General features: G+C 55.3%; 1 protein-coding gene across 1 annotated transcript; it reads right to left on the reverse strand.

The window, feature by feature from the left end:
- Positions 1-497: 497 nt before the first annotated feature.
- On the reverse strand, positions 498-10,459 carry GRHPR (glyoxylate and hydroxypyruvate reductase). Its single transcript, XM_027616453.1, has 9 exons — positions 10,311-10,459; positions 8,573-8,703; positions 7,530-7,602; positions 6,855-6,971; positions 5,455-5,543; positions 4,234-4,338; positions 3,385-3,520; positions 1,900-2,030; positions 498-837 (listed from the first exon to the last, which is right to left on the reverse strand). The coding sequence occupies exons 1-9, from the start codon at positions 10,391-10,393 to the stop codon at positions 716-718; spliced, it is 987 nt and encodes a 328-aa protein (XP_027472254.1). The 5' UTR covers positions 10,394-10,459; the 3' UTR covers positions 498-715.
- Positions 10,460-23,837: the final 13,378 nt, after the last annotated feature.

Consider the following 23,837-nt stretch of genomic DNA (forward strand, 5'->3'; position numbering starts at 1 on the left):
GCTTTGGCAATGCGGGAGGCCTGGCCTCGGGAGGAGTAAGCGAGGTGGTGATCAGAGCAAGGGCATCCACCTGGGGGTGCGGGTGGCGGAGGGGGTGGACAAAGGAGCAAAGTGGGAGGGTGCTGAAACGGATTTTAAAATAAAGATTAAGAAACTCACCTACCTCCAATTATTCTTGACCAAAACAATAAGCGTATTGTGACCTTACCTGGTTCTCTTTGCCATGTATATTTAATTAGATGGTCTAGGTAGCAGATTTAAGTGCCATGGTCACCCCTGGGTCATGGTCGTCCCATCCCCAGTGAGGGACAAGTGAAGGAGTTGAGGAGGAGATGAGGGGTAAGGTGGTTTGGACAGGTTCTAATAGTTCACATGCTGGGGGTGGGGTGGGGGGAGGGCTGGCAGAGAGCAGAACCCACAGGTCACCCCATGCCCTGATTTTAGAAAGGTAAGCAGATGCCCTTGTTAGCTTCTCCCAGTTACAGGCCCACACAGTCTCTCAGAGAATTATTTAATAAGATCACATACTTTTGGCTCAGATGCTTCTAACCACAAAAGCGGCAAGCCCGTGTATCAACACCAGTCCTCCTCCTGCAGGATCAGAACAGATGAGACTTTTCCTTGGCTCCGTCCTGTGGGTCCAAGTCCAGCCTGCGCTCACTGACAGACTCCAGGGGCACAGTGGGCCTCCTGACCCTCAGCACCTCCTGTCTGGCTACAGCTTGAGTTCACTGGGCATCGGCTCCCCTCGCAGGCCAGCCAGCAAGTTGTCAGCTGCCAACAAGGACATGGTGTTTCGGGTTCCATAGGTGGCGCTGCCAATGTGGGGCAGGATCACTGGAAAGGGGAGGAGGAGAGGGAGGTAAGGGTGTTTCAAGAGCCTTAAAGTGGGTCCTGTTTTCCTGACTAGGGATTGCAGTGAGAAGAATAAAGAGAACCTGCCTTAGTATTCTTTGATTCACCTTCCTATCATTCGTCTTTGATCTGCCTACTGTCCTTACGCGCTCCACTCCTGTGGGGCTGAGGGTTAGGGGAACGGTATAGGGACTCGGGGCTACTGCAGCCTAGATGCAAGGGTGGCAAGAGATACGATCCTAAATACAAGGATGTCGAGCCCAGAAGGGGTCTTGGAGCCTGTCTAGACACAGCCCTTCAGATATCAGACGGTGAAACCAGGTGCCAGTTCAGCTTAGAAGTTTCAGCACTAGTCGTCCACACCACACCCATGCCCCTGAAAGTGGTGCCACAGGGCTTCTGATCTACACAAATAACTACAAGATGAAAAGGCGGACAGACCAGCTCCCTCTGGCCCCACTGCAGAGCAAGTAAGGTCTCCAGTCCCCAAAGAATGCCTTTTGAAAGCAGTATCCAGGGCACTGAGCTGAACTGCCAGGCCTGTGGGGATGGGACCGTTCTCCCAGCTGCTGGCAACAGCCCAGGCGGGACAGCCAACGTTCCTCCGTTCAGCCTGGTGCAGACGGTGAGGACAGTGGGGGCCTTCCCTGTGGGGTTCCATCCCAGAACGTACATAAAGGACAGGGACTGGCTCAGCCCCCACAGTTATGTAAGAGTCTGGAGACAGAAAGCACACCAGCTACCTGGACAGACAGAACTTAATATAAAAAGCTGTTAACCAGGCACAAAGTAACTGGGGAGGCTAAGAAGCAACCACTGAGGCAGCACTTCTCCAAGTGCGGCCCTCGGCCCCGCAGCATCGGTGCTCAGGACGCCCCTCCCCTGCGGCGCAGTGTGCCAGGTCACCAACAGCCTCAACAAGCACGGACCCAGGTGTGTCCCACTGTGCTCGGTACTGCTCAGGGTAGCTCGCACCCAGCACCTCCAGACCACCTCTAACTCCCGCGGGCCCAGGTGACTCTGCATCGGAAAGTCAGTTCTCACCACAGTTCTTCAGGGTCAGGAGAGGGTGGTCTGTAGGCAGCGGTTCCGGGGTCGTCACATCCAGTCCAGCAGCTGCAATCTGCCCGCTAGTCAAGGCCTGGTACAGGTCGTCCTGGTTCACCACGTCTCCCCTGGGAAGGACAGTGGTGCCGCAGATGCCCCCACGCTCCCTCCACCCAGGCCTCCTCTACGGCAGAACAACCCACGGAATGGACTTCCCCGCGCACCAGGCACACTTGGCACTGACTTTTAAAGCAGTAAGGCTGATAAGCTACTTCTTTACAGTAGTCTATGCAGTAACACCGGGAACCCCAGCCCCACCACTCCATAGCTGTGTGACCTTGGGCAGGTGTGTCACCTTCCTCTGCAAGACGGGGAGAATACACCCCACTCCCAGGCGTGCTTACCGACCCACTAGTGCAGGAGCAGGGCCCATGATCTGCATCTGTGTGGGGCCCCATCCAGGTGTGTCTGCCCGAGAACGTGCTGAGAACCACGGCGTCATGCTGTGGGGCGCGGGCCCAACACAAGGATACGCCTAACCACATCCACCCGAGTGAGCAGCCCTCCCTCCTGTGACTGAGCCACTGAAGGAAAGAAAGGACTGGCTCGAGACTTCATCCTGCACCCGAAGTAATACTCGTTGCGGCAGGTACCAATGCGCAGCACCCGGCCCAGTCCTGGGTCCGTGCGGGGGGCTCTGTACACCAAGGCGGAGCCACCGTCGCCCGTCAGCGCCAGCCCTGTGCTCCCGCCCGATTCACTTCCCCTCCAGGGCACCTCCTTTGTGGCTAAACATTAATAATTACAGGGGCCTCTGGAGTGGAGAGACCTGAGGCAGATCCCATGGAATCCCTTCCTTTGCCTTTACTTGCCTCCAAACTGGTTTAAGCAGGTTCAAAGGGCACCATCCAGGCAGGGATTAGAGTGGCAGAGAGGGAGGGTCTGCCCCCATAATATGCCCAGTGGCCTGAAGGCACCCTGGGGACACTGTGATAAACCGAGATAAGTTGGGTTGGGACCTATCTTTCCAGAGGCATCACGGTTCAAGCTGTCACTAACTCAGACAGATAGACCCAGGCTCAGTGTTATGGAAGGTCAGCCTCTGAAGGGCTGTTAAGATCGTTACACCCAACTCTTTGCAGCAGAGAAGAACATGGGCTGCCCAAGGTTACCTGGTAACTTGCTGCTATCATGCCTCCACTCCCCAAGCCAACTCTGCCACGTGCCCAGCCCTGAGCATGGCTCAGGAAACTGCTGGGAACCAGAAAGGCCAGGCCTGCTCTGACAGCTCCTCCTCCCAGCCTGAGGCACTCTCTTGTGGCCTTTACTGTACTTCGGAGCTGGGGCTGCCTGGTGGTTGGTTAAGGGAGCGGTAGGCTCTGCCCAAGGCCTCAGGGACAAGCCTTGGGGATCCCGGCAGCAGGGACAGCCCCTCTCTGGACGTTCTCAGTGCCCCAGGGAGCTTGGGCGGCCCCAGTGTACCTGCTGATGTTGACAAACACAGCCGTGTTTTTCATCTGCTGGAAGAAGTCCTTGTTGCAGAGCCCCTTGGTTGCAGGGGTTAAGGAGCAGGCCACGATGATGAAATCAGACTCAGCAGCCAGCTTGGGGGTGGACACTGGGGGAGGGCAGGATTCCATGAGATGCTGAGTCCCAGGCTGGAGACAGCAAAAGGATGGGAGACCAAACCCTTGCCTCCTCCTGCCAAACTGGAAACTCCCAAGATGCTTCCTGAAGGCCGCGTGTCCGCCCAAACACCTCTGATAACTGACAGCTACTGGTGGGGTCCTGGTGTACTACATCGTTTATCCAGCCCCCTGGTCTCACAGATGGGGAAACTAAGGCCAGAGAGGGACAGGAGCTTGGTTCAAGGTCACCACCTTCAGGGCCCAATGTGCCAAGGGCGTGAGGAATGGCTAAGATCCAGGTGCCCTGTGCTCACGACACTGCGCACCCTGCCAGGGGGCTGGATCCACTGGACACAAGGCTGGGGGACAGTGCTCACCAGTTTATTAGGGAAACTGGGTGTCCAAGTTCCCAGCAATTCCTTACGTCTGTCACCATCCCTGCTGCTCTGCCCAGGCACAGAGGGCGGTGACAAGGAACTCTGAGAGACAGGAAGCCTGGAGAGTTCTCGGGCACGAAGGGAACCCACTGTGCGGCCTGGGTACGTCCCTGTGCTCTCCGACTGGGCCCCGGTGGGTTAGCTAGTACCTGAGGGACGCCACAGGCCCCAGACGCACCTGTCTGAAATGCTGCCACTACAGAAATACAGAGGACCCTCTAACCAGGTACAGATGGGGCTCCTATGGAAATCAAGGTTTTACTTACCAAACTCTGCCTGGAATTCTGCAGCTTCCTGAGGCCTAGGCTGGCGCCCTGTGTACAGAAATCTCTGGACGCCGAATGGCTTCAGACGCTGAGCAATGGCCTGGCCTGGAGGCAAAGAGAGTCCTGGCTTGTCTCCAACACCTCAGAGGGCAGAAGCAGCACCCAGCGGCTCCAGGGACAGGGAGCCCCGGGGGGTGGGGGTGGGAAGCATACTTCTGACTTTAACTGGTCCTGCCCCAGTAGAACCAGCCCCCCACAGGCCCACACCGCCCTTAGGGGGCCATGTGACAGCCCTTCAGAGACCCAGAGGCAGCACCACCGCTCCTCGGCAGTGGTGACTGGCTTCTGCTGTCCTCACACATCCTGGGCACCTTGAGGGCCACGTGCTAACCATCCCTGAGAACTGCGTCTGGCATACCAGGACCAAGCAGTTCCCCCCCTCCTTCTGGACCCTCTGCTTTTATTGACGCAGCCCAAGACCTCTTAGGACTTTTCAGTGGCGTGGCCAAACTGCCAACTCGCCCCAAATCTTTCAAGACATTTTCCATGTGCTGCTCAGGAGACAGGCTTGGGTCGCTGGATTTCCAGAATCAGAATGTGCCCCAAAGCTGGTGGGTTCCTCCAAGCAACTCTCCGGTGTGAGGCACTGCTGGCCGGCCACACTGTCCATACTCTCCCGCCTCCCCTCACCTCTGGACCGGGCCGATGCCGGAGAGCCACGGACAGCTGTGTGGCCAGACTTCTCCAAGCCGGGGCCCCTGGGAGAAAACTAGCTCTGCCCGGTCGGCAGAATCACAGGTAAGCTCTGCTCCCTGGACCCGCTGGTTCTTGAGTTAAAGCTTTACATTCTGGCAGGCCGGGGGGAGCACGGGCTGTCCCACAGGAAGCCCCTCCTCAAGGCCCCAACCCAGCCATCGCCACTTTCATCTGTTCTGTATGGAGCTCTAACCACAAAGAATCCCGACTCATCAACTTGCTTCTGTCACCTAGCAAGTTCTTAAGGAACTCCTATTTTCATTTCTTTTATTTTTTGTTTCTGCCAGTGTTTTATGAAGCTGGGTCTGTCCATTAGATGTCCCTACTGCATGCAAAGTGCACTGGGAACTTGGCCAGTGGTGACCACTCTTTCCAAAGGATGGCCAACACCCAGACACCGGGCACCAGAGACTCAGATGAAGCCAAGGTTGCTGGGGCAGGCCAGAGGGAAGGTGGGGGCCTCACCTATGCGCCCCAGCCCGATGATACCCACGGTGCTCCGTGTGAGTCCATAGCCACACATCCACAGGGGTTTCCACGAGGTCCAGCCACCGCTGTGGAGAGGGGTGGGGTGGGTAAGAGCCCCAGCCTCGGGCAAAGATGAGGGCTCTCAGTGAACACACAGACCCAGGACCCGCAGGCAGGGGCTGTGGTCTAAGGGGTAGAAGACCCTGCTCTCCAGCTCACAGGACAGCCTGTAGCATGAGTTACACCATAGCCACTGAGCGCTATGGATGAGCAGCTAGAATGACTCTTCCTTTAAAGCCACTGGACGACACAGACTCCGAGGGCTGGGAGGGGCCTTAGAAGTTCTCATCCCATTTCGCAGATGGGGAAACTGAGACCAGAAAGGGTGCCCTGCCTGAGGCCACATCCAGCCAGGACAGACGTGGGAGCAGCAGGTTGCAAACTCGGGATTTGGGATTCCAAAACCAGTATTCCCAGTGCCCCAGGGAAGCAACACAAAGTAAAGCCACAGGCCCACCCATTGCCCTGGGTGGACAGGGGGATGGAGGCTGCCTTGAGCCACCTCCGAGAAGGGTGCCGACTCCCCGGGCAGGAGGGTGAGCGGGACATGCGGCACTGTGTCTCCTCAGCCCAGTGCTGCCCTCGGTGTCTGCCTCGGCCCCAGGCCCACCCCGGGGCCCCAGCTCCTTGTCCACAAACCCCGAGGGCCTGCAAAGGCCTGTCTGCCGGCCTCCCTGCAGCTGCAGTGCCTTCCCGAACCCTCTATAACACACAGACCCAAATCCCTGATCCGAAACCCTTGGGCCAGGGTTTTCAATTTTCAGATTTTAGAAAGGTTGGTGCATATTCTCTAGTCTATATAACACCCTCAGCAGTGTCTAGGGTGGTACCTGTTGTCAAACACACCAGTTATCTGCAGCAAAACATGAATATTCAGAGTGAGAAAAATAAAGATCATAAATAGCCTCCTGTCATTTCTAGTCAGGTTTTGCCACCAAAAGATTTATGAAACCACCTTCAGTTTTCTGAGCTTCTGGGATTTCTGCATCATGAGCAAGGATGGAGGACCTATCTCCTCTATGCGCTCAAGAGGATGCCCACCTGCTACTTCTCGTGGGAAGCCTCTGATCCATACTCCTGCCCCTACTTCCTCGCCAACCGGGCAGGACTGATCTGTCCCTCCCTATCCTCCTCTCTCACGATTTCCCCTCAAAGCCACGATTCCCCCACACTTCTCTTCAGCTCTGCCCTGTCCCTCAGTAGTCTGGCTGAGTCTGTCCCTGCTCGCTAGATGAGGCACCCCTGGTGACAGGGATCACATCCGGGCCAGGGGGACGCTGGGGGCTCAGGAACCAGCTGCCGAGCACAGCCAACTTTCCTGTCAGGGGTTCACTCACTTCTTCACCTCCTCGATGGCTTCTGGCAAGCGGCGACAGGTGGTGAGCAACAGGGACATGGCGAGTTCTGCCGTGGCGTCTGTCAGGACATCCGGGGTGTAGCCCACACGGATGCCGCTACGAAGCAAAGATGTGGTAGTCACCCAGGCCTCAGGCACCTTCACCAATTTCTAGCTCTGGGACATCTCCAAGCTGCTGCTCTGCTCCCTCTTTGCACCGCCCACTGGGAAGCTCTGAGTTGTAAAGGAGCAACTCAGGGACGGTCAGCCTCCTTCCTGGTTCGCTTCTCTCCCGCGTGGCGAAGGACGCGAAGATGAAAGATCACGGCCCCAAGTCTGGGGCCAATAACTACTCGACCTTTCTGAATCTCCTCATCTAACGAGGGAAGTAATACTACTACCAGCCCCTCCTACTTCAAGGGGTTGTGGTGAGGGTCAACAACCAGGCTGAACAGGAAAGGGCGCCACCGGGCAGATGTAGTTACCCACAGCTCCTGACGGTTGGGGGGCCTGTCGCACCCGCCCTGTGCTCATGCGGGTGGCCTGCACGCTCAGCCCCCTCACAGTCTCACTGAAGGGCGGAGGGGGGTATGAGCAAATAAAGACCCAGCTCTCTTTCCCGCTCTGGGGGCCAGCCCTCACCCCAGGCCCCTTCCAGAGTGCAAGCTGCTTTTACCGCTTCTTGATTTCCTCCAAAGCCAAGTGGTCAACGCCCACAGACATGGTGCTGATGACTTTGAGATTGGCTCCTGTTGTGCAGAAAAAGCACTGTTTGTATTTTTCCTTGTGGGGTTGCAACCCACACCACTGGGGATACCATGGGGCCATCTGCTTGTTATTATTTTCTGAGAGTAAGAGGAAAGGCCGACATCTCTGTTTCTCGCTAGAATCCTGAACAACCCTACCTGACAGACTCGACCATCCGACTTGATTCCTCCATGTGCAGACGCTGTGGCTCAGGGAGGTGAAGTGGCCGGCCCCAGTCACAAGCTGCTGAGTGGCAGAGCTAGGCTTTGCCCTGGGGCCTCTGACACCAAGGCCTACACTCCTACCCATGGGAATGTTCCCTCAACAAAGCCTCCAGTCTCCTTTGACTGCACCTGGGGCCCTGCTGTGGACACACTGAGGTGTCCACTGGGAAGTGGCCAGGGTGCGACCGCCTCACACCCTCTCTACGGGGCAGGGCACCAGAAAGCTCCAGGGCCAAGGCTGAAGCATGGATTGGCTCATGAGGGTTCTCCCCATCCGGCAGCCTCTAAGTCTGAATCTTTCCTCAAAACAACTTTCTAGGGTGACATTTACCCTGGCCCAGGGCTGGGCCCCGTGGCTGGGGCTGACACACCCCGGGTACCTACTGGTGCTGGCACTGAGATGGGCCCTCCTACGGGAGACAAATGAGCCCAGAAGGGACAGGGCCTTTCTTGAGGTCATAAAGCAAGGCTGTGGCAGGGCTGGATAAGGGCCCAGGGACTCGGGTGCTCCCTCCACGCCACCTTTTGCCCTGCTAGCTCCCTGCAGGGATTCGCAGCCAGGAGAGGAGCAATGCCCGTGACAGGGAGCTGCACACAATTGCTCCCTCTGGCCCTAGTATAGCAGTGAATGCCTTCAGAACTCAGAGAGGTCACTGCGGCCCGTGGGGAGCCAGCCACAGCAGACTGATGTGCCCTACGGGGCCAAGACACCCTTGGAATCCTCCCCAGCCCTGCCCAGTGCACACACCTGCAGCATCCAGGAGCCTCTTGTCTACTCGGTCAGAGAGGAGGCAAAGTAGGCCGTGGGCCCCCACCACACCTCGCTCCAGCTCCTTGGCAGGGATTGGCTCATCTGAATCCCAGTGCTCCACCTCACAGCTAAAGACCAAAGAAAAACCACTCAGAAGCAGGGGAGCGCCACAGATGCCCCCCAGGCTCCCAAAGGTCCCTGGGACTGCACCTCCCTCTCAAAGTGAGAAACACTGCCTTCTGCTTGCTCCAGCCTCAGGCTGCCTGGGGCTGGCTGAGGAGTCAGGGTCAGGTATGGGCGGCCTCAGAACTGTCCTGAGAGGGTGGCTGAGGGTAAAGGGCTGTCACAGAGTGGAGGTCACCAAGGCCTGACAAGAGCCTAGTCTAAAAGGAGAAAGTCATGGGGACAGCTCTCAGCTCAAAGCAAGGAAGAACTTTATCACCCTCACAGGAGGCCTCATGGCCAGTGGGGGGCGGTGGCTTGAGGTGGGCAGTCCCTGGACCAGTTGAGGCTTGACTGTACTGTCCTGGGAATCCATGCCACGGGAAAGTCTCCTACTTGCACTCTGATAAGATCAAAGCAATGCACCGTGGAGGAGTCCGAGGGCACACCTCCACAACAGCTCGTGAGCAGTGGAGGCGTTCCCAGGGGTGCTGCCCAGCCTCCCAGTCCTTGCCATTTAATTCAGTGCCCCCATCACATATAGCAAGACACAGGGCGGCGGCCGGCACCTCCCAGGACACCCTGCTGCAGCACCTGGCCGACCAAGTGTCTGGCACAGGCCACCCTGCACCCTCCTTTCCACGGGCACGGCACTCAGAGCTAGAGCTGCTCGAGCCCCGGCCACGACTGCCCCCACCCCGCCCCCAGTGCTTGCAACCTGGCAGGTCCTTGGCAAAGGTTTTGTTGCACTGAACAAAACAAACAAATTTCATTTTTGCATGGCCCTGGTTTCTGAGCCTGGGTTCCACCTTCTCCCTGCCAGACATTGGCTCCCCAGACCTGGATAACAGTGTTCCCACTGCAGTCAGACACGCTGAGGTCAAATCCCAGCTCTGCCACACTGCAGCTGTGACTTTGGGCAAGGCACTTAACCTCTCCCAGTTTGCTCATCTGTAAAATGGGAATTAGAATACCAACTTCAGAGTGTTGCAAGGATTAAGCATTAATGTCTGTGAAAACCTGGAAAACTGGCATGTTAAGGGTCATGAGAGGCCCCTGCCCACTGTCCAAAGGGACCAGGCCAGTGACTGCGAAAGTCCGGGACCCTGCCAAAAGTGACCTCAAGGGTAAAGGATTAACAGCCTGGATCTTGCGTCACCGGCCGCCTCCCGTCTCCCCAGGCCTTTCCCTTCACCCGCATTGCACATGCCAGGAGAGCTGCGGGTCCCGACGTCACTGCAACAGGCTTGGACAAGACTAGGCCGCAGAGAACTTTCTTTAAGCCTCCCAAAACTCCATGACCGTCCAAGGCCGGGCACAGGTTGGCAAGGCCGGCCAAGACGCATGCACAGGATCCCGGCTCCCTCTGGGCCCTCCCCACCAAAAATAAGTGGGGTTCAGGGGGCCGCCCCCAGTCCGCCCCGGCCCGCCCGGAGACGCTGAGTCACCCAGGGTGCGGGGTGCCGGAGATCCAGGGGAGGACCCGGGCTCCGCAGCCCCTTCCCCGACACCACCCCCAGCCCCAGCCCCAGCCCCGGCCCGGGGACTCGGCGTGCGGCGGCGGCGCGCTTACTCTGCGGCCCGGGCGAGCGCGGCCCAGCCCTCGGGGGGGATCCTGCGGGTGACAAACACCTTCATGAGTCTCACTGGCCTCATCCACCTCGCAGCTGCGGGACGCTGACCCGGACCTCCAGACGGAAGCGGGTCGCGACGGGAGGCGGGGCGGGGCCTCGGAAGGGGCGGGGCCGGAGCTGGGCGGGCAGGGGCGGGGAGGGAGCAGGGTGGGGGGAGGAGGGTAGAGAGGAGGAAAGATTGGGGGTGAGTGGAGGTGGGGGAGAGGGAGGCTGTGGGCCTCGAGGAGCGCGAACTGTGTGTGTTCAGGGAGTGGCAGTGACAGTGTGACTCTTTGTGCGGTGTAACTGTGGCGCCCCTAGGTGTGTGTCTCGTGAAGCTGTGTTCGTGATCAAGCCCTCATGGAACTGGGACTTGTTCTGGGGGCCTTGGCCCTTGGCTCCCAGGGTCCCCCTCAGGGACTGGCAGGTGTGTCTGGAGTTGGAGTTGGGGTGGGTAAAGGGGTGTCCAGGAGAGTCCTGTGTGAGTAAGTGTGCACGTCTGTCAGGATGCCTATAGCTATGGAAGTGTGTCTGTGTCTGGAGAACGGAAATGCAGCCAGGGACCATCCTAACTCCCAGGGCCTGAGCACCCTAGTGGTCCTTGCTAGGTCTGTTCCATTATGGTCACACTGTTCCCGGCAGGGGCCTTTAGTCACAGACTGGGCTCTGAGCCAGGCCTCTGCCTTATATACTCAGGAGGCTGGACTGGGGCAGTCTGAACCCAGGCATGGCCCCTTTAGTATCTGGTGCAATTCCCCCATATGAAACCCACAGCCGTGGGGGGCAGTTTAATTGGTTGTGGGCCACTTGGCATGCTGGACAGCTGCTGGCCGGCTGGAGGCAGGTCATGCAGAGGGCCGGGGCCAGGGTGCTGGATAGGGCCCTGTGGAGTCACAGGCAGACCTGGGCTTTGCAATCCGATGTACCTGGGTCTGAATCTCAGCTCTGCCACTTACAAGCTATGTCCTCTTGGTCAGTTCACATCATCTCTCTAAGCCTCAGTTTTTAGCTACAAAATGGGGTAAGGAGCACTTACCTTTCAGGGTTATTGTGATGATTAAACCAGCAATGTTTGCACAGGCCCTGGGCCATGGTAGGTGCTCATCAAGCTCAGGTTCTGGAGCCATTGTGCACGGGCTCAAATCCCAGCTCTGTCACCCACTGACCAGAAGTCAGTAAACTTCTGTGTGCCTCAGTTTCCTCACCTGTGAAATGGGAATAATAGTAACACCTGCATCATGGTTTGTTGAAATGATGAACTATGTATCGTCCTGTGTGTTACCACAGCATATAACACATGGAGTGCGTGCCCGACAAAGGGTGACACAGCCAAGGAGACCCACACCCTGGTGCCCTGAGGCTGGCAGTTGGTCAGAAATCGAGATGCCAAAGTCCAACTGAGGATAACTGGGAGGGTCCCAGGCCCAGGAACACCCAGAGGACAAAAGCCCTGCCTGGCAGTCTCCTCCCCTTCAGTCTTAACAGAGGCCATTTCTGCCCCCTCGGGGCCCAGAAAGGAACCAGAGACAGGCACGGGGAGGTAACGCGTCCAGTTTGGGTTCACACAGCAAGTCACTGGAAAGGCCAGAGCCAGTGCTCCGGGTCGTCTGCACCCCTGGCAAGTGCTGCACTCTGCTGTCTCCCCAAGTCACACATTAATAAATGCCTAACCCACAGATGGTGATCTGCACTGCAGGGCCATCTCAGGGACAATTTCTGAAATACTTCAAACATTGACACAACGAGGTGTTTTTCTGTCTCCAGCAAGGCCCTTGGGGGGATGACACAGCTGGGTGGCTCCAAACTCTGTTACTCAATGGTGAGACCTGAGCGCAACTCCTCCCACACGCCAGGACAGGCGAGGACACGGGATAAACCTGTCCACCGGGGGCGGGAGGGGGCATGATACATTAATGGGCCCCCTCCCCTAAGGCAGAGTGCTCAATAGGTACTAACTGGACAGGAGGTGTGAGCCAGAACAGAGAGCCAGCTAAAGGTCCCTGAGGAGGGAAACTGTGAAGTGGTAGGGAGAGAGGATCTGAGCTGGAGAGGGGTTCACTGAGTACAACTAACCATGGAACGAGTCACTAATATTGATGGAGCTCTTACTAAGTTCCAGGCACTGAACATGGGAACTCACGAATTTAAACATCCCAACCCCTTGAGAGTTGTGCTGTTATTCTGCCCATTTCACAGATGAGGAAACTGAAGGCAAGCATGGTGAAGTTTGGAGAGCCTGGCTGGCTGGATCAGTGGAGCGTGACTCTTGGTTTTGGTGTTGTGGGTTCGAGCCCTATGTTGGGTGTAGAGATTACTTAAAAATAAAATCTTAAAAAAAAAAGAGAGAGTGCTGAAGTTATTTGTTTAAGGTCATACAGCTACTAGGAGGCAGAGGTTGGATTCAAGTCCCAGCACCCCAACTCCAGACCCAGCACCCTGACTCCAGACCCAGGCTCTTAACCACTGTGCAAGTCTATGGGAGTGGACAGGATATGTTAGTCCGTTAGGGCTGCTATAACAAAATGTTATATATTGGATGGCTTTTTTTTAAAGATTTGTTTCGTTTTGTTTTAAAGATTTTATTTATTTGAGAGAGAGAATGAGAGAGAGAGAGCACATGAGGGGGGTTCAGAGGGCGAAGCCAACTCCCTGCTGAGCAGGAGCCCAATGCAAGACTCGATCCTGGGACTCCAGGATCATGATGTGAGCTGAAGGCAGTCGCTTAACCAACTGAGACACCCAGGCGCCCGTGTTTTGTTTTTTTGACAGAGAGAGAGAGAGAGCACGAGCAGGGGGAGCAGCAGAGGGAGAGGGAGAAGCAGGCTTCCTGCAGAGCAGGGAGCCCGATGTGAGGCTCTGTCCCAGGACCCCGGGATCATGACCTGAGCCGAAGGCAGACGCCCAACCAACTGAGCCACCCAGGCGCCCCTATTGGGTGGCTTAAACAACAAACATTCATTTAACACAGTTCTAGAGGCTGGAAGCTCAAGGTCAAGGCACAGGCAGATTTGCTGTCCAGTGAGGGCTTCCTAATTCATAGATGGCTGTCTTCTTGCTGTGTCCTCAGAGGGTAGAAGAGGCAAGGGAGCTCTCTGGGGTCTTTCTTAAAAGGACACTAATCCCACTGGTGAGGGCTCCACTCTCATGGCCTCACCTCCTTTTTTTTTTTTTTTAAAGATTTTATTTATTTATTTGACAGAGAGAGACACGGCGAGAGAGGGAACACAAGCAGAGGGAGTGGGAGAGGGAGAAGCAGGCTTCCCGCCGAGCAGGGAGCCCGATGTGGGGCTCGATCCTAGGACCCTGGGATCATGACCTGAGCCGAAGGCAGATACTTAATGACTGAGCCACCCAGGTGCCCATTGGCCTCACCTCTTAAAATGCCATCACCCTGGGCATGAGGATTTCAAAATATGAATGGGGTGGGGGGACACAAACATTCGGTCAATAACAGAAGTAAAAGGGGCAAGTGAGGAACTACATCTAAGGTATTGCCTTAGGAGGACTCTTGGAGCTGGCTGTCACTTTGTCACTTGGATGGATATCCAGGAGGAGGTGCAGGGTTTGGGGAGGCTGAGTTCAGCTTGGCAAGGAATGAGTTCAGGATGCCTGCGAGATGTTCTGAGTTTCTGGTGGAAAAGCCCAGGAGGGAGGTAGGGTCTGAAGGTCAGGGACAGGTCGGGGCTGGACATAGTTCCAGAGTCAGCAATATGCCTAGGAGACACCTGGGCAACTGAGAGCCAGGGCCCTAGTTCTGGCAGGGAGATCACGACTCAGAGCACACAGAAGTTCAAAATGACAGTATGAAAAGGAGTTTTTGTAGGGCTTTTCTAATTTCACTTTTGCGTATAATTTCACATCTCTATTGAATCCCTTTGGAACACCGTGTGTGTATGGTTTGAGGAGGTGCTTGCCTGAATGTTCTCAGATGCCTATCCAGTTATTCAAGTACTATTTTTAAATGAATGTTTTCTTTAATTTGGGAATAATTCATAAATGCACAAGATGCAAATTCCCAAAGGCACACAAGGGTATAAGGTGGAATTGTTTCTCTTCTCCCCGGTCCCCCCACTCAGATCCTTTCCCCAGAAACAGTGGCATCTTGCCAGAGGGGCTTAATATTTACAAGAATATGCGCACACTTTCACAGAAATGGTAGCATGTACACACACTTTGCATCACCCGGTTCTTTACTGAACGGTGTATCTTGGTGGCCACTCTACATCAGTACACATGATTCTTTTTATTGATGCAGAGTATTGCACTGTAGGAGTGAACCATAAACAATTCCCTACTAAGGAACATTTAGATTGTTTCCCCATCTTTTACTATGACGGTGCCCCAGTGAAGAACCTTTGGCAGATGTCATTGTGCACAGGTGTAAATGCAGCTGTAGGATAAATTCCTAGAAACGAAATTGCTGGGTCAGAAAATACATGCACTAGAAATTTTGACAGATTCTGATAAAATGTTTCTCACAGTTGTTCTATATTCTCTTACGGGTAATGTATGAAAGCACCTATTTTTCTATAAACTCTCCATTGGTACGCTTTGCCTGTGCAGACAATCTGGGCATCTTTGTCATAGTGATTTGCAGGCATTATTTGTACAATAAGGAAATTAGCCCTCTGTCTGTAATATGAGTTGCAAATATGGTCTTTCCCCCAGTTTGTGTTAGTCTTGTGATTTTGTTAACTTTTTTTTTTTTAAGATTTTATTTATTTGACCGAGAGAGACACAGCGAGAGAGGGAACACAAACAGGGTGAGTGGGAGAGGGAGAAGCAGGCCTCCGCGGAGCAGGGAGCCCGATGCGGGGCTCGATCCCAGGACCCTGGGACCACGACCCGAGCCGAAGACAGATGCTCAACGACTGAGCCACCCAAGCGCCGCAATTTTGTTAACTATTTTTAATGCAGACATTTTTGATTCTTTATAACTTCTACATTTTGTCACACATAGTGCATCAGGTGTCTGTTGCTGTGTAACGAATTATTTCAAAACAATGCCTTAAAGCAATGGCAATCATTTCACTATCATCTCTTATGGTTCTGGACATTGGCTGGCTCAGCTAGAGCTTCTTTTCAGGCTCTTGCATGTAGTCAGAGGCTGGTTGGGCTGGAGTCATTCCTATGTCTGCTCATTAGTGCTGGCTGTCAACTGGGCCCTCGGCTAGGCTGTTGGTCTGGACATCTATACAGGACCTCTGCCTGTGGCCTGGACTTCCTCCCAACCTGGAGCCTGGACTTCCTCCCAGCCTGGAGCCTGGGCTTCCTCCCAGCCTGGAGCCTGGGCTCCAAGCGTAGGCCATTCCAAGAAAACAGAAAGGGGGAAGCTCTCAGCCTCTTAAGGTCTGAGCCTGGAACTAGTACTACATCTCTTCTGCTGTATTCCATTGGTCATGCAGTCACGGAGTCTTTTTCTCTTCTTTCTTTCTTTTTTTAAGATTTTATTTATTTGTTTGAGAGAGAGAGGGAGGGAAAGGGGCAACAGGGGAAAGGGGCAGAGGAAGAGAGAGAAGCAGGCTCCCCCCTGAGCAGGGAGCCTGATGTGGGGCTCAATCCCAGGACCCCGGGATCATGACCTGAGCCAAAGGCAGATGCTTAATGACTGAGCCACCCAGGCACCCCCTTTCTAGCTAGTCTTACGTGACTGGTCATATGTGAGGTAGTAAAGGGCTGTGTTTTGTGGTTATTTGTTATGCAGCAGTACACTAATATAGGTAAGGACACATCTCAGGGCCCCTCAGGGCCCCTCAGGGCCCCTTTACGAGCAGAGTTAGGTGCTTGTGGCCTGTTTCATTTCCGAGGCTTTGTGAGAACAGGGCTGGCTCAGAATATCTGCCTCAACCACAAACTAGCCAGATGGCATCAGGCAAAGCATTTCTGATGGATCCTTGGTTTCCAAACCACAGAATGGGGGACCAATCATTGGATATTACGGTGGTCATTATGCACTGAGCCCAGAGCCAGAGCCTGGGGAGTATACAGGAAATGTTGACTGAATGGGATTGACTTTGATCCTCACCTCTTTGGTCAGGGGAAGATAATGGGCCCAAGTCACGCCCATGTCCATGTCAGGCACTCCCTGCCTCCCTGGCTTCATGCCCACTGCTATGGCACTTGCCCCCTACAATCCCTTCCCCTGCTCTAGGCTCTGGACCCCTCCTGCCCTTGGTCAGAGGGTATAGAAGACTCAGGGCTCTCGGCCCTTGGGATCTTTCCTAGCCATCTGGCTTCTACTCCATCTCTAAGATTTGTCCCCATTCCAACTTCTGGAATCTTGAACCTTGAACCTGAGCCAACCCAGTAACCCTCCTGAGCCCCGACCAGCTGTCCTGGGGGCCTGCTTGACTCTCTGCTCCTCTGTTGCTCCCAGCCCTGGCTAGAATCCAGCCTTGGTCCCCTAGGTTGGGGGCCCCACGGCAGCACCCCAGGGCTGACCTTGCAACCTAGCCCTCTCCCCCCACCCACTCAGGCATTGAGTGACTCAGCGTGGGCATGCATCCCAGACACACCTGAAGGTGGAACTGCTGTGGAGTAGCTGCAGGCTGGGAGGCAGGGAGTATGGCTGCCTCCTAGGCCATGGTGAAGGGCTGCAAGGGGCAACATATAGAAAAGTGCCCACAAGTAGGGGGCACAATGCAGGTGCCCATAAATGCTGGTCAGATCTCTGATTCAGAGTTATGTGCTGCCCAGCTGTTCATGTAGAAAATGATTGGTCATATTATTCCAACATGTTATTAGAGCTAACACTGTGTGCCAATGGTGTCTGTGGCTGTCCTTCATGTCACCGCATGTTGTCTTCCCAGCAACTCTCTGCGCTGGGCGCCCTTAGTATTCCCATTTTGCAGATGAGGAAACTGAGGCCCGGACAGGTTAAGAAACTTGTCCAAGGTCTCACAGCTGGTAAGTGGCTAAGCTGATACTTAAACCTAAGTATTGAGATTACTCTCGAGCCTGAGGATGGTGGCCATCACAGATGGGGCCGGGCTGGGGGAGCCGCTCTGAGCTGCATCCCCAGCCACAGCCCAGGCCTGGACCTCTGTGCTCTCTGCCACCCCCTCTCAGTGCTTGCACGCCTGCCAGCACCAAGACCCCCAAACTCATAATGGAGATGGCAGGGAAGTACTTGGTGACTTGAGATAGGTGCTAAACTGCCGGCCCAGCTCAAAGCCTCAGAGCACTCCACAGGGTCCAGGAACCCCTCACTTTGTGGGTGGGCTAGGGGCAGGAAAGACTCCTTCCTGTTTCCTGCACTGACCCCCCTGAAACCCCTCTCCTCCCTTCAGGAGCTCAGGAGCCCCACTTTCTCAGGAAAAAAGCCTAGTACCAGTCATGCACACTCTAGTAAAAGGAATCTGGTTCTCCTTTGGGTACCCTCATCTCATTCTAGACTCCAAACTGGCTTCTTTTGACATGGAAATCTCATTGAAATGTCTTGAGTATATCATAAATCTTAGACAAGAAACTTTTCAACAAGGCTATCACTCCAAACACAGAGAAGGTGAAGGTAGTTCAACTGCCCAAACCGGAGGCTCTGCAAACAGGGCCTTGAGTGGCATATGGAAATGTGAGCAGGGCTCCTATAAGACCTCCACAAGATCCTCTTCTCTCTAAGCCCCAGTTTCTCATCTGAGGAGGATGCACTAGGCCAGGGATCAGGAAACTTTTTCTGCAAAGAGCCCAGTAGAGCTGGACTGGAGAAGAGCTTCTCACTTTCACATGCACACAAATTACCTGGGAATCTTGTTAAAATGCAGATTCTAATTCAGTAGACTTGGGTGAGACCTGAGACTTTGCATTTCCTATAAGCTCCCACCTGAAGCTGCTGCTGATCCACGGAGAGCACTTTGAGTGACAAGAGGCTAGGGAAACCTCCAGCTCAGCCGCTCTCCGAGATCCTAAGTGACACTCTGATGACAGATCCTGCTGTTCACTGAAGAAATGCTCACTCGGGTCTGAAGGCAAGTGGGCCCCAGCATCTTCTGTGCAACCTTCGCCTCTGTCCCATGGTTATCTTGCTTGCTTTCTGTATTTGCTGCGTTTTTTCTCTTACCTCCTGCCATTAGAGCATAAGCTTCTTGAGAGCAGGGCCTTTGTTGCTTTGTTTGCCACTGTCGACCTGCAGTCTTGCTCATGCCAGGTGCTCAGAAAACATTTGTGGAGGGAATGAATAAATGATGCGGGTGGGCGGCGCTTGAGTGGCCTACCTCCTGGCTCATCCCCGCGGGGCCATCGTCGTTTTGTCACCACCTAGTGGGCACTCCTGTGTACTGCGGGGTGGGCGAGAAAAAGGCTCCGCGTGTTTGATTCTGACCCAGGCAGAAGGTAGAGGCCACTGTGGGCAGCGAGTTGCCCCTCCTGTTGCCCATATTATCTGTGTTCTTGTCTGCAGGCACAGGAGGAGAGTCTTCCTGGGGGCGATGGCATTTGAGCTGAACAGTGAAGGCGATAAGATGTGGGAATGAGAGAGGGAACGATGGCATTCCCGGCAGAACAGACACCATGACCCGATGCCCCGAGGCTCGAAAGCATGGACATCTGGCAAAGGGAAGAGAAGCAGAAGCCGCTGAGATAAGCAGTGGAAGATGAGACAGGTGATGATATAGGAGGAGGGGAAGCGCACCCAAGGAAATGGAGCTTCCCGTTAGTGAGTGTTGGATCCGTGCCAGGTGCTTCCTGCACACAAGTTCACTTAATCCCTGCGAGGGCCAATGAAGCAGATTTTAGGACCCCCATTTTACAGATGAGGCAACTGAGGCAGAGATCAGCAAAGTGACTTGCCCAAGGTCACACAGCTGGTAAGGGGCAGAACTAGGTTTGAATTTAGATCATCTGCTTATCTCCTCCCTGATGGAGTGCCTTCCCCTGGCTTGTGCTTGGAGGGGGGTGTATGTTGATGGGGCACATGCAGGAAGCCAAGGGGCTGGGGTTCAAGACACCCAGAGATGTTTGCTCCTCTTCATGGGCTCAGGGCCTGACAGCACATCACCCAGAAGTCTCCCTCTGCCCACCTGCGTGGTCCTAGACCTCCTGGCCTGGGTGGCAGGACCTGGATTCTAGTCTGTGCTCCCCTCACCTCTCTGGCCACAGAGGACAATAGTTATAATGACTTGGAAGAGGACCTCAGGGAACTCTTGCTCACCCATTATACAGATATGAAAACTGAGGCCCAGAGAAGAAAAAGAACTTCCCTGGTGATGTGTACCAAGCTAGACTTAAGACAGCTTTCATCCTGGCCCCTGCCTGGGCTCCCATCTGGTGGCTGGAAACTGATGCTACCATACAAAGGGCCTGAACCCTGGCCACAGAGGGTGACAGAGAGTCCAGCAGGGCCTCCTTGGCCAGCCCGGGCCTCTTGGGAAATGTGTTTGAATTTCATTTCCCAGCGAGGCATGTCCCCAGGGAGAGGGTAAGTGTGTGGTGCTGCCGGCTGGGGGGCTAAGGCCTCTTTGAGGAAGGAAGGGAGGCTTAGCAGGACTTGTCCCACAGGCTTTCAGGAGACCCACGAGGGCAGAGGCAAGAAGGAGGGGTCATCCATTTCTCGAAGCAGACCTGGATCCCCCTTGGACTTTCAGCTCTGCTGCAGCCCTACATCTGTCTCAGGAAGTCACCTGCCCCTTTCTCAGCCCCTGGGCCAGCTCTTCCAGAAAGCAGAGGACCCTGGCCTGGGGGACTTGTGCACAGGGGAGCCATCTCCACCCAGGACTGAGCCCAGCTCTGTCAGGCTTCAAACTATGGGATCTTCACCACCACACAGGCCTGACAATGGGCACTGTTACTATTCCTCAAAAAAAACTGAGAGACAGAGAGACAGAGAGACAGAAGGACTTGCCCAAGTTCACCAAGTTTGGTGCAGGCTTCAAGCCCAGGATACAGCATTTGACCGCAACACCCATGACTGCCCTGACCCAAGCCCCCAGCCAGCCCCAGTGGCTCCTTCTGTCACCTCCCCAGGGATTAATTCATCCATGGCCTCAGGGCATCTCTTGGAGCTTCTGCTTCTGCCCAGAGCCCTGCCCTACAGCCTGGGATGCCGGCTGTAAGCCTCTGGCTTTGTGTCAGTGACCCCCACCATACACAGCCCAATCCTCTGACACTCACCACTTACCTGGTCCTCTTCCTTGAGAACCAGGAGCTCCGCCGGTGCCGGTACCCAGTGTCCAGGCTGTGGTGGACAGCAGTGCCCAGCTGGGGTGGACAGTCCGCAAACGTGTTCTCTGTGAGGGGGCCCCTGCAAGGGTGGACACCCCCATTCTTCAAATGGGAAAACAGAGTGTTAGCAGGGGACAGTGACCTGCCTGGGTCATCAGCAGGCTCCAGGCAGAGCAGTGACCTGCCCAGGCCTCTTGATGTCCAGACTCAGGTTCCCTCCACGGGACGATTTGGCTTAACAAAGCTCCCCCAGCCGCTGTGCTGCCCGAAGTCTCCATGTGGATGCAAACGTTGGCATCTGGGCCACTGTTCTGCCTGCCGGGCAGAGGCCTGTCACCCAGATGCTGGCTGCCCCAGCTGGTGCACAGACGCCAGGAATGTGCTTCACTGGGAACAGAACAGGAAAAGTTGCTGAAGATTACCGTAGTAGATTTCTAGGACTCCCTGCGGTGGGAATGACTATTTCTGCTGGGGATTTTTTTTTTTCCCCAGAGTTGTTTCCTTAATCCTTTTCAGGGCATGGCTGGGACTTAGTAACAAGCTGTAACAGCTGGAGTATTTGGTTCTGGGAGCAGGGAAGGACGGTTCATTCTTAAATGAGCTTTCTTGATGGCTGAACTCAGCTATGGCAAAGGGGTTGGGGGTGGGGAGCAGGGATCCAGGGCCTGAACAACAACAGTGCTCGCATAGGACCAGAGGCCAGCACCCCCATTAAACAGATGGAGCCCCGGAAGCCTGGGAAGGCTGTGGAGTAGGGGGAGTGGCACAATTCTATGTGCCGACTGGACTGTGGGTTCAACGGGGTGGAGCCAAGGAGAGGGAGCCATCTCCCCGGAGCCTGGGTTGGCCATCAGGCACCTCAGGACCTTGGGGCAGGGCCATCCCGCTGGAAGGTTCCCTGCAGGAGGAGAGGTTGTGTGGGACCTGGCAGGCATCCGTCTACTTTGTAAGGAAGCTGCCGAGGGTGATGATCTAAGAGAAGGAAATAGCAGGAGGAAAAGCATGGAAGCTTTTTCAGTCAGTTTTCCAGAAGCAGGCTCTTAGCTGAGGACTGGATCTTGTGCAAGTGATTTATCCAGCAAGTGTTCCCAGAATGAGCCTGGGAAGGAGACGGGCACAGAAGGGACGGGAGGAAGGTAAACGGTGCCATTTCTGGCCTAGTCCCGCCCAGGGCTTGGGGGGGTGGTTTGTTTCTGGAGTGTAAGTTACATCTCAGGGTTGTTGAAATCCCAGGCCAGGGAACTGGTATTCCATACTCTCTGTACACCCTCAGTCAGCACCATCCAAGGAGATCTCGGCTGAGGATAGCTTCCTGGAGGAGGCGAGGAGAAGGCCTTGCCATGTGATGGGCAGCAGGACAAGCGGGTTCTACTGAGGGCAAGGGTTTGAGCAGGACCTGAAGGAGGAGCTCAGGTCCACTGCTGGAAGGCCAAGGTTGCCATGATCTATGTGGGTGAGCACCCAGGCCCCATCCCTGATATAAGACAGGCCAAGGGGGAGCATGGAGCTCGGAGGGATGAGTCAGTCCTATAGGCTGTGCGTGAAGATCACTCAACTGTTTCAGCAAAAGTCCCACAAACCACCTCTGGAAGTCCCTCTCTCATCTGCCACTGTTTGGGCTGCAAACCCTGATCTGGGACGAGGAGAGACAAATGGCTCAGGAGAAGTGGAACCACGGTATACTGGCCTGACTTGCGCCCCAAGAGCCGGCAGGCTGCACGCAGAGAGGAGCCCGGGGCCAGACTGGCATCAGGTCTGGGCCCAAAGGGCAGAGCCACAGTTGACTAGGGGCAGCCCAGGGGGTGGGTGTATTAGTGGCAACTCCTACCCCTCGAGCTGACCCCCCCTTCCCTTCCTTCCTCCCCTCCTTCAAGGCCCCATCTGGACCTCCTGGCCTCCAGTCTCGCCTCCTCCAATCAAATTTCCTAAATTTGCCAAAGGGTCTCCTCTGGAAAGCAAATCTGGCCCTGTCCCTTCCCTGTCTGCCGCCTTCCGTGGCTCCCTATTGCCCTCAGGAGAAAGACCAAAGCCCCAGTGTTCTCCCATGTTCTCCCTGGTGATGAAGATGCTTACCCCTGCAGGGGCTGAGAGCATAACCCTCGGCCAGAAACCAGGTGTCCCAGCGGCACCCAGCCCGCAGGCAGGCATCCAGCTGTCCCAGAATAGGGATGAGCTGCCCCAGGACCTCCCTCCTGGCTTCGCCTCTGTGATTAATTTACGGAAAGCATCTAAACTGGAGTCAACCCAGTCCTGCAAATCTCATCTATAATCCTGCCTCCGTTGGAGGGAGCAGGGCCCTGGGGGTGGAGCTTCTCTTCCAGTGATTGCATTTAGTTTTATTGACGGGGGCAGGGGACCCAAAGTTAAGCATTTAAAATCTCATTTCTGCAATCACCTGAGGAGTGAGGAGACTCCCAGGTGGCACTTGGTGAGGCCACAGGGAAAGCAGCCGTCCTGCAGCCCCAACAGGGGCTTGGAGGGCAGAGTCTGGCTCAGCAAAAACTTCTCTTGGCTCTACCTTTATGCACACCTAGTTCCCCCTTCCGCTGCCTGCACCCTGGTCCAAACGCCACCATCTCTGCAGTAGCCTCCGGACAGGCTCTGCTTCTGCCTGGCCCCACGGGGGGCCTCTTCCAGGCAGCTGGAGCCTGGTGGTGCTCCTGTGAGCAACCTTCCAGGGCTCTTCTCTCCCTGGGGCGAACGCCGGAGCCCCACCGCGGCGCACACAGCCCGCACTCCCTCTCTTCTCCCACTCCCCTGGGGTCCTCGCTGTCTTAGACTCTGTCAGGTCTCAGGGCTCCTGCTTGCGCTGGACCCCGGCCTGGAACTCCCTTCCCTACAGATCTCACTCTCCAGTCAGCCCTTCACAGACTTCCCTGATGACACCCCACCATCCATTCTCTACGCCCCCAGCCTGCCTTATTTATCCCCTTAGCACTCACCACTAATCTGATATATCCTAGTTTTTGTTTATTGTCCAGGTTCCCTCTATTCTCCACCAGAATGTAAGCTCTGCGTGCAGGGGATTTGCTTGTTCACGGATGCATCGCCAGCACGAAGAGCAATGCCAGCATGTAGCAGATGCTCAATACATATTTATCAAATGAACGAGTGACGTGCCTCTGCCCTTGGGCAGAAAGGGCGGGCAGAGCTCCCTAAGACACGCTGGGCGCGTGGAGTCGCTGCACTGCTGGTCTCCCGGCTGGCTTCTCAGTGGAAGTTCTGGCTGCAGACAGCAGCTCGGGTCACTCAGTAGAAGTGGCGCCAACTCTGGCTCTGCCAGTGGCCTCCCAGCGCCCTCCACAGCCCTCAGGGCAAGCTTGCCCTGGCCC

The sequence above is a fragment of the Zalophus californianus genome, chromosome 13 (genome assembly GCF_009762305.2).
Source record: "Zalophus californianus isolate mZalCal1 chromosome 13, mZalCal1.pri.v2, whole genome shotgun sequence".
In the NCBI taxonomy this organism is placed as follows: domain Eukaryota; kingdom Metazoa; phylum Chordata; class Mammalia; order Carnivora; family Otariidae; genus Zalophus; species Zalophus californianus.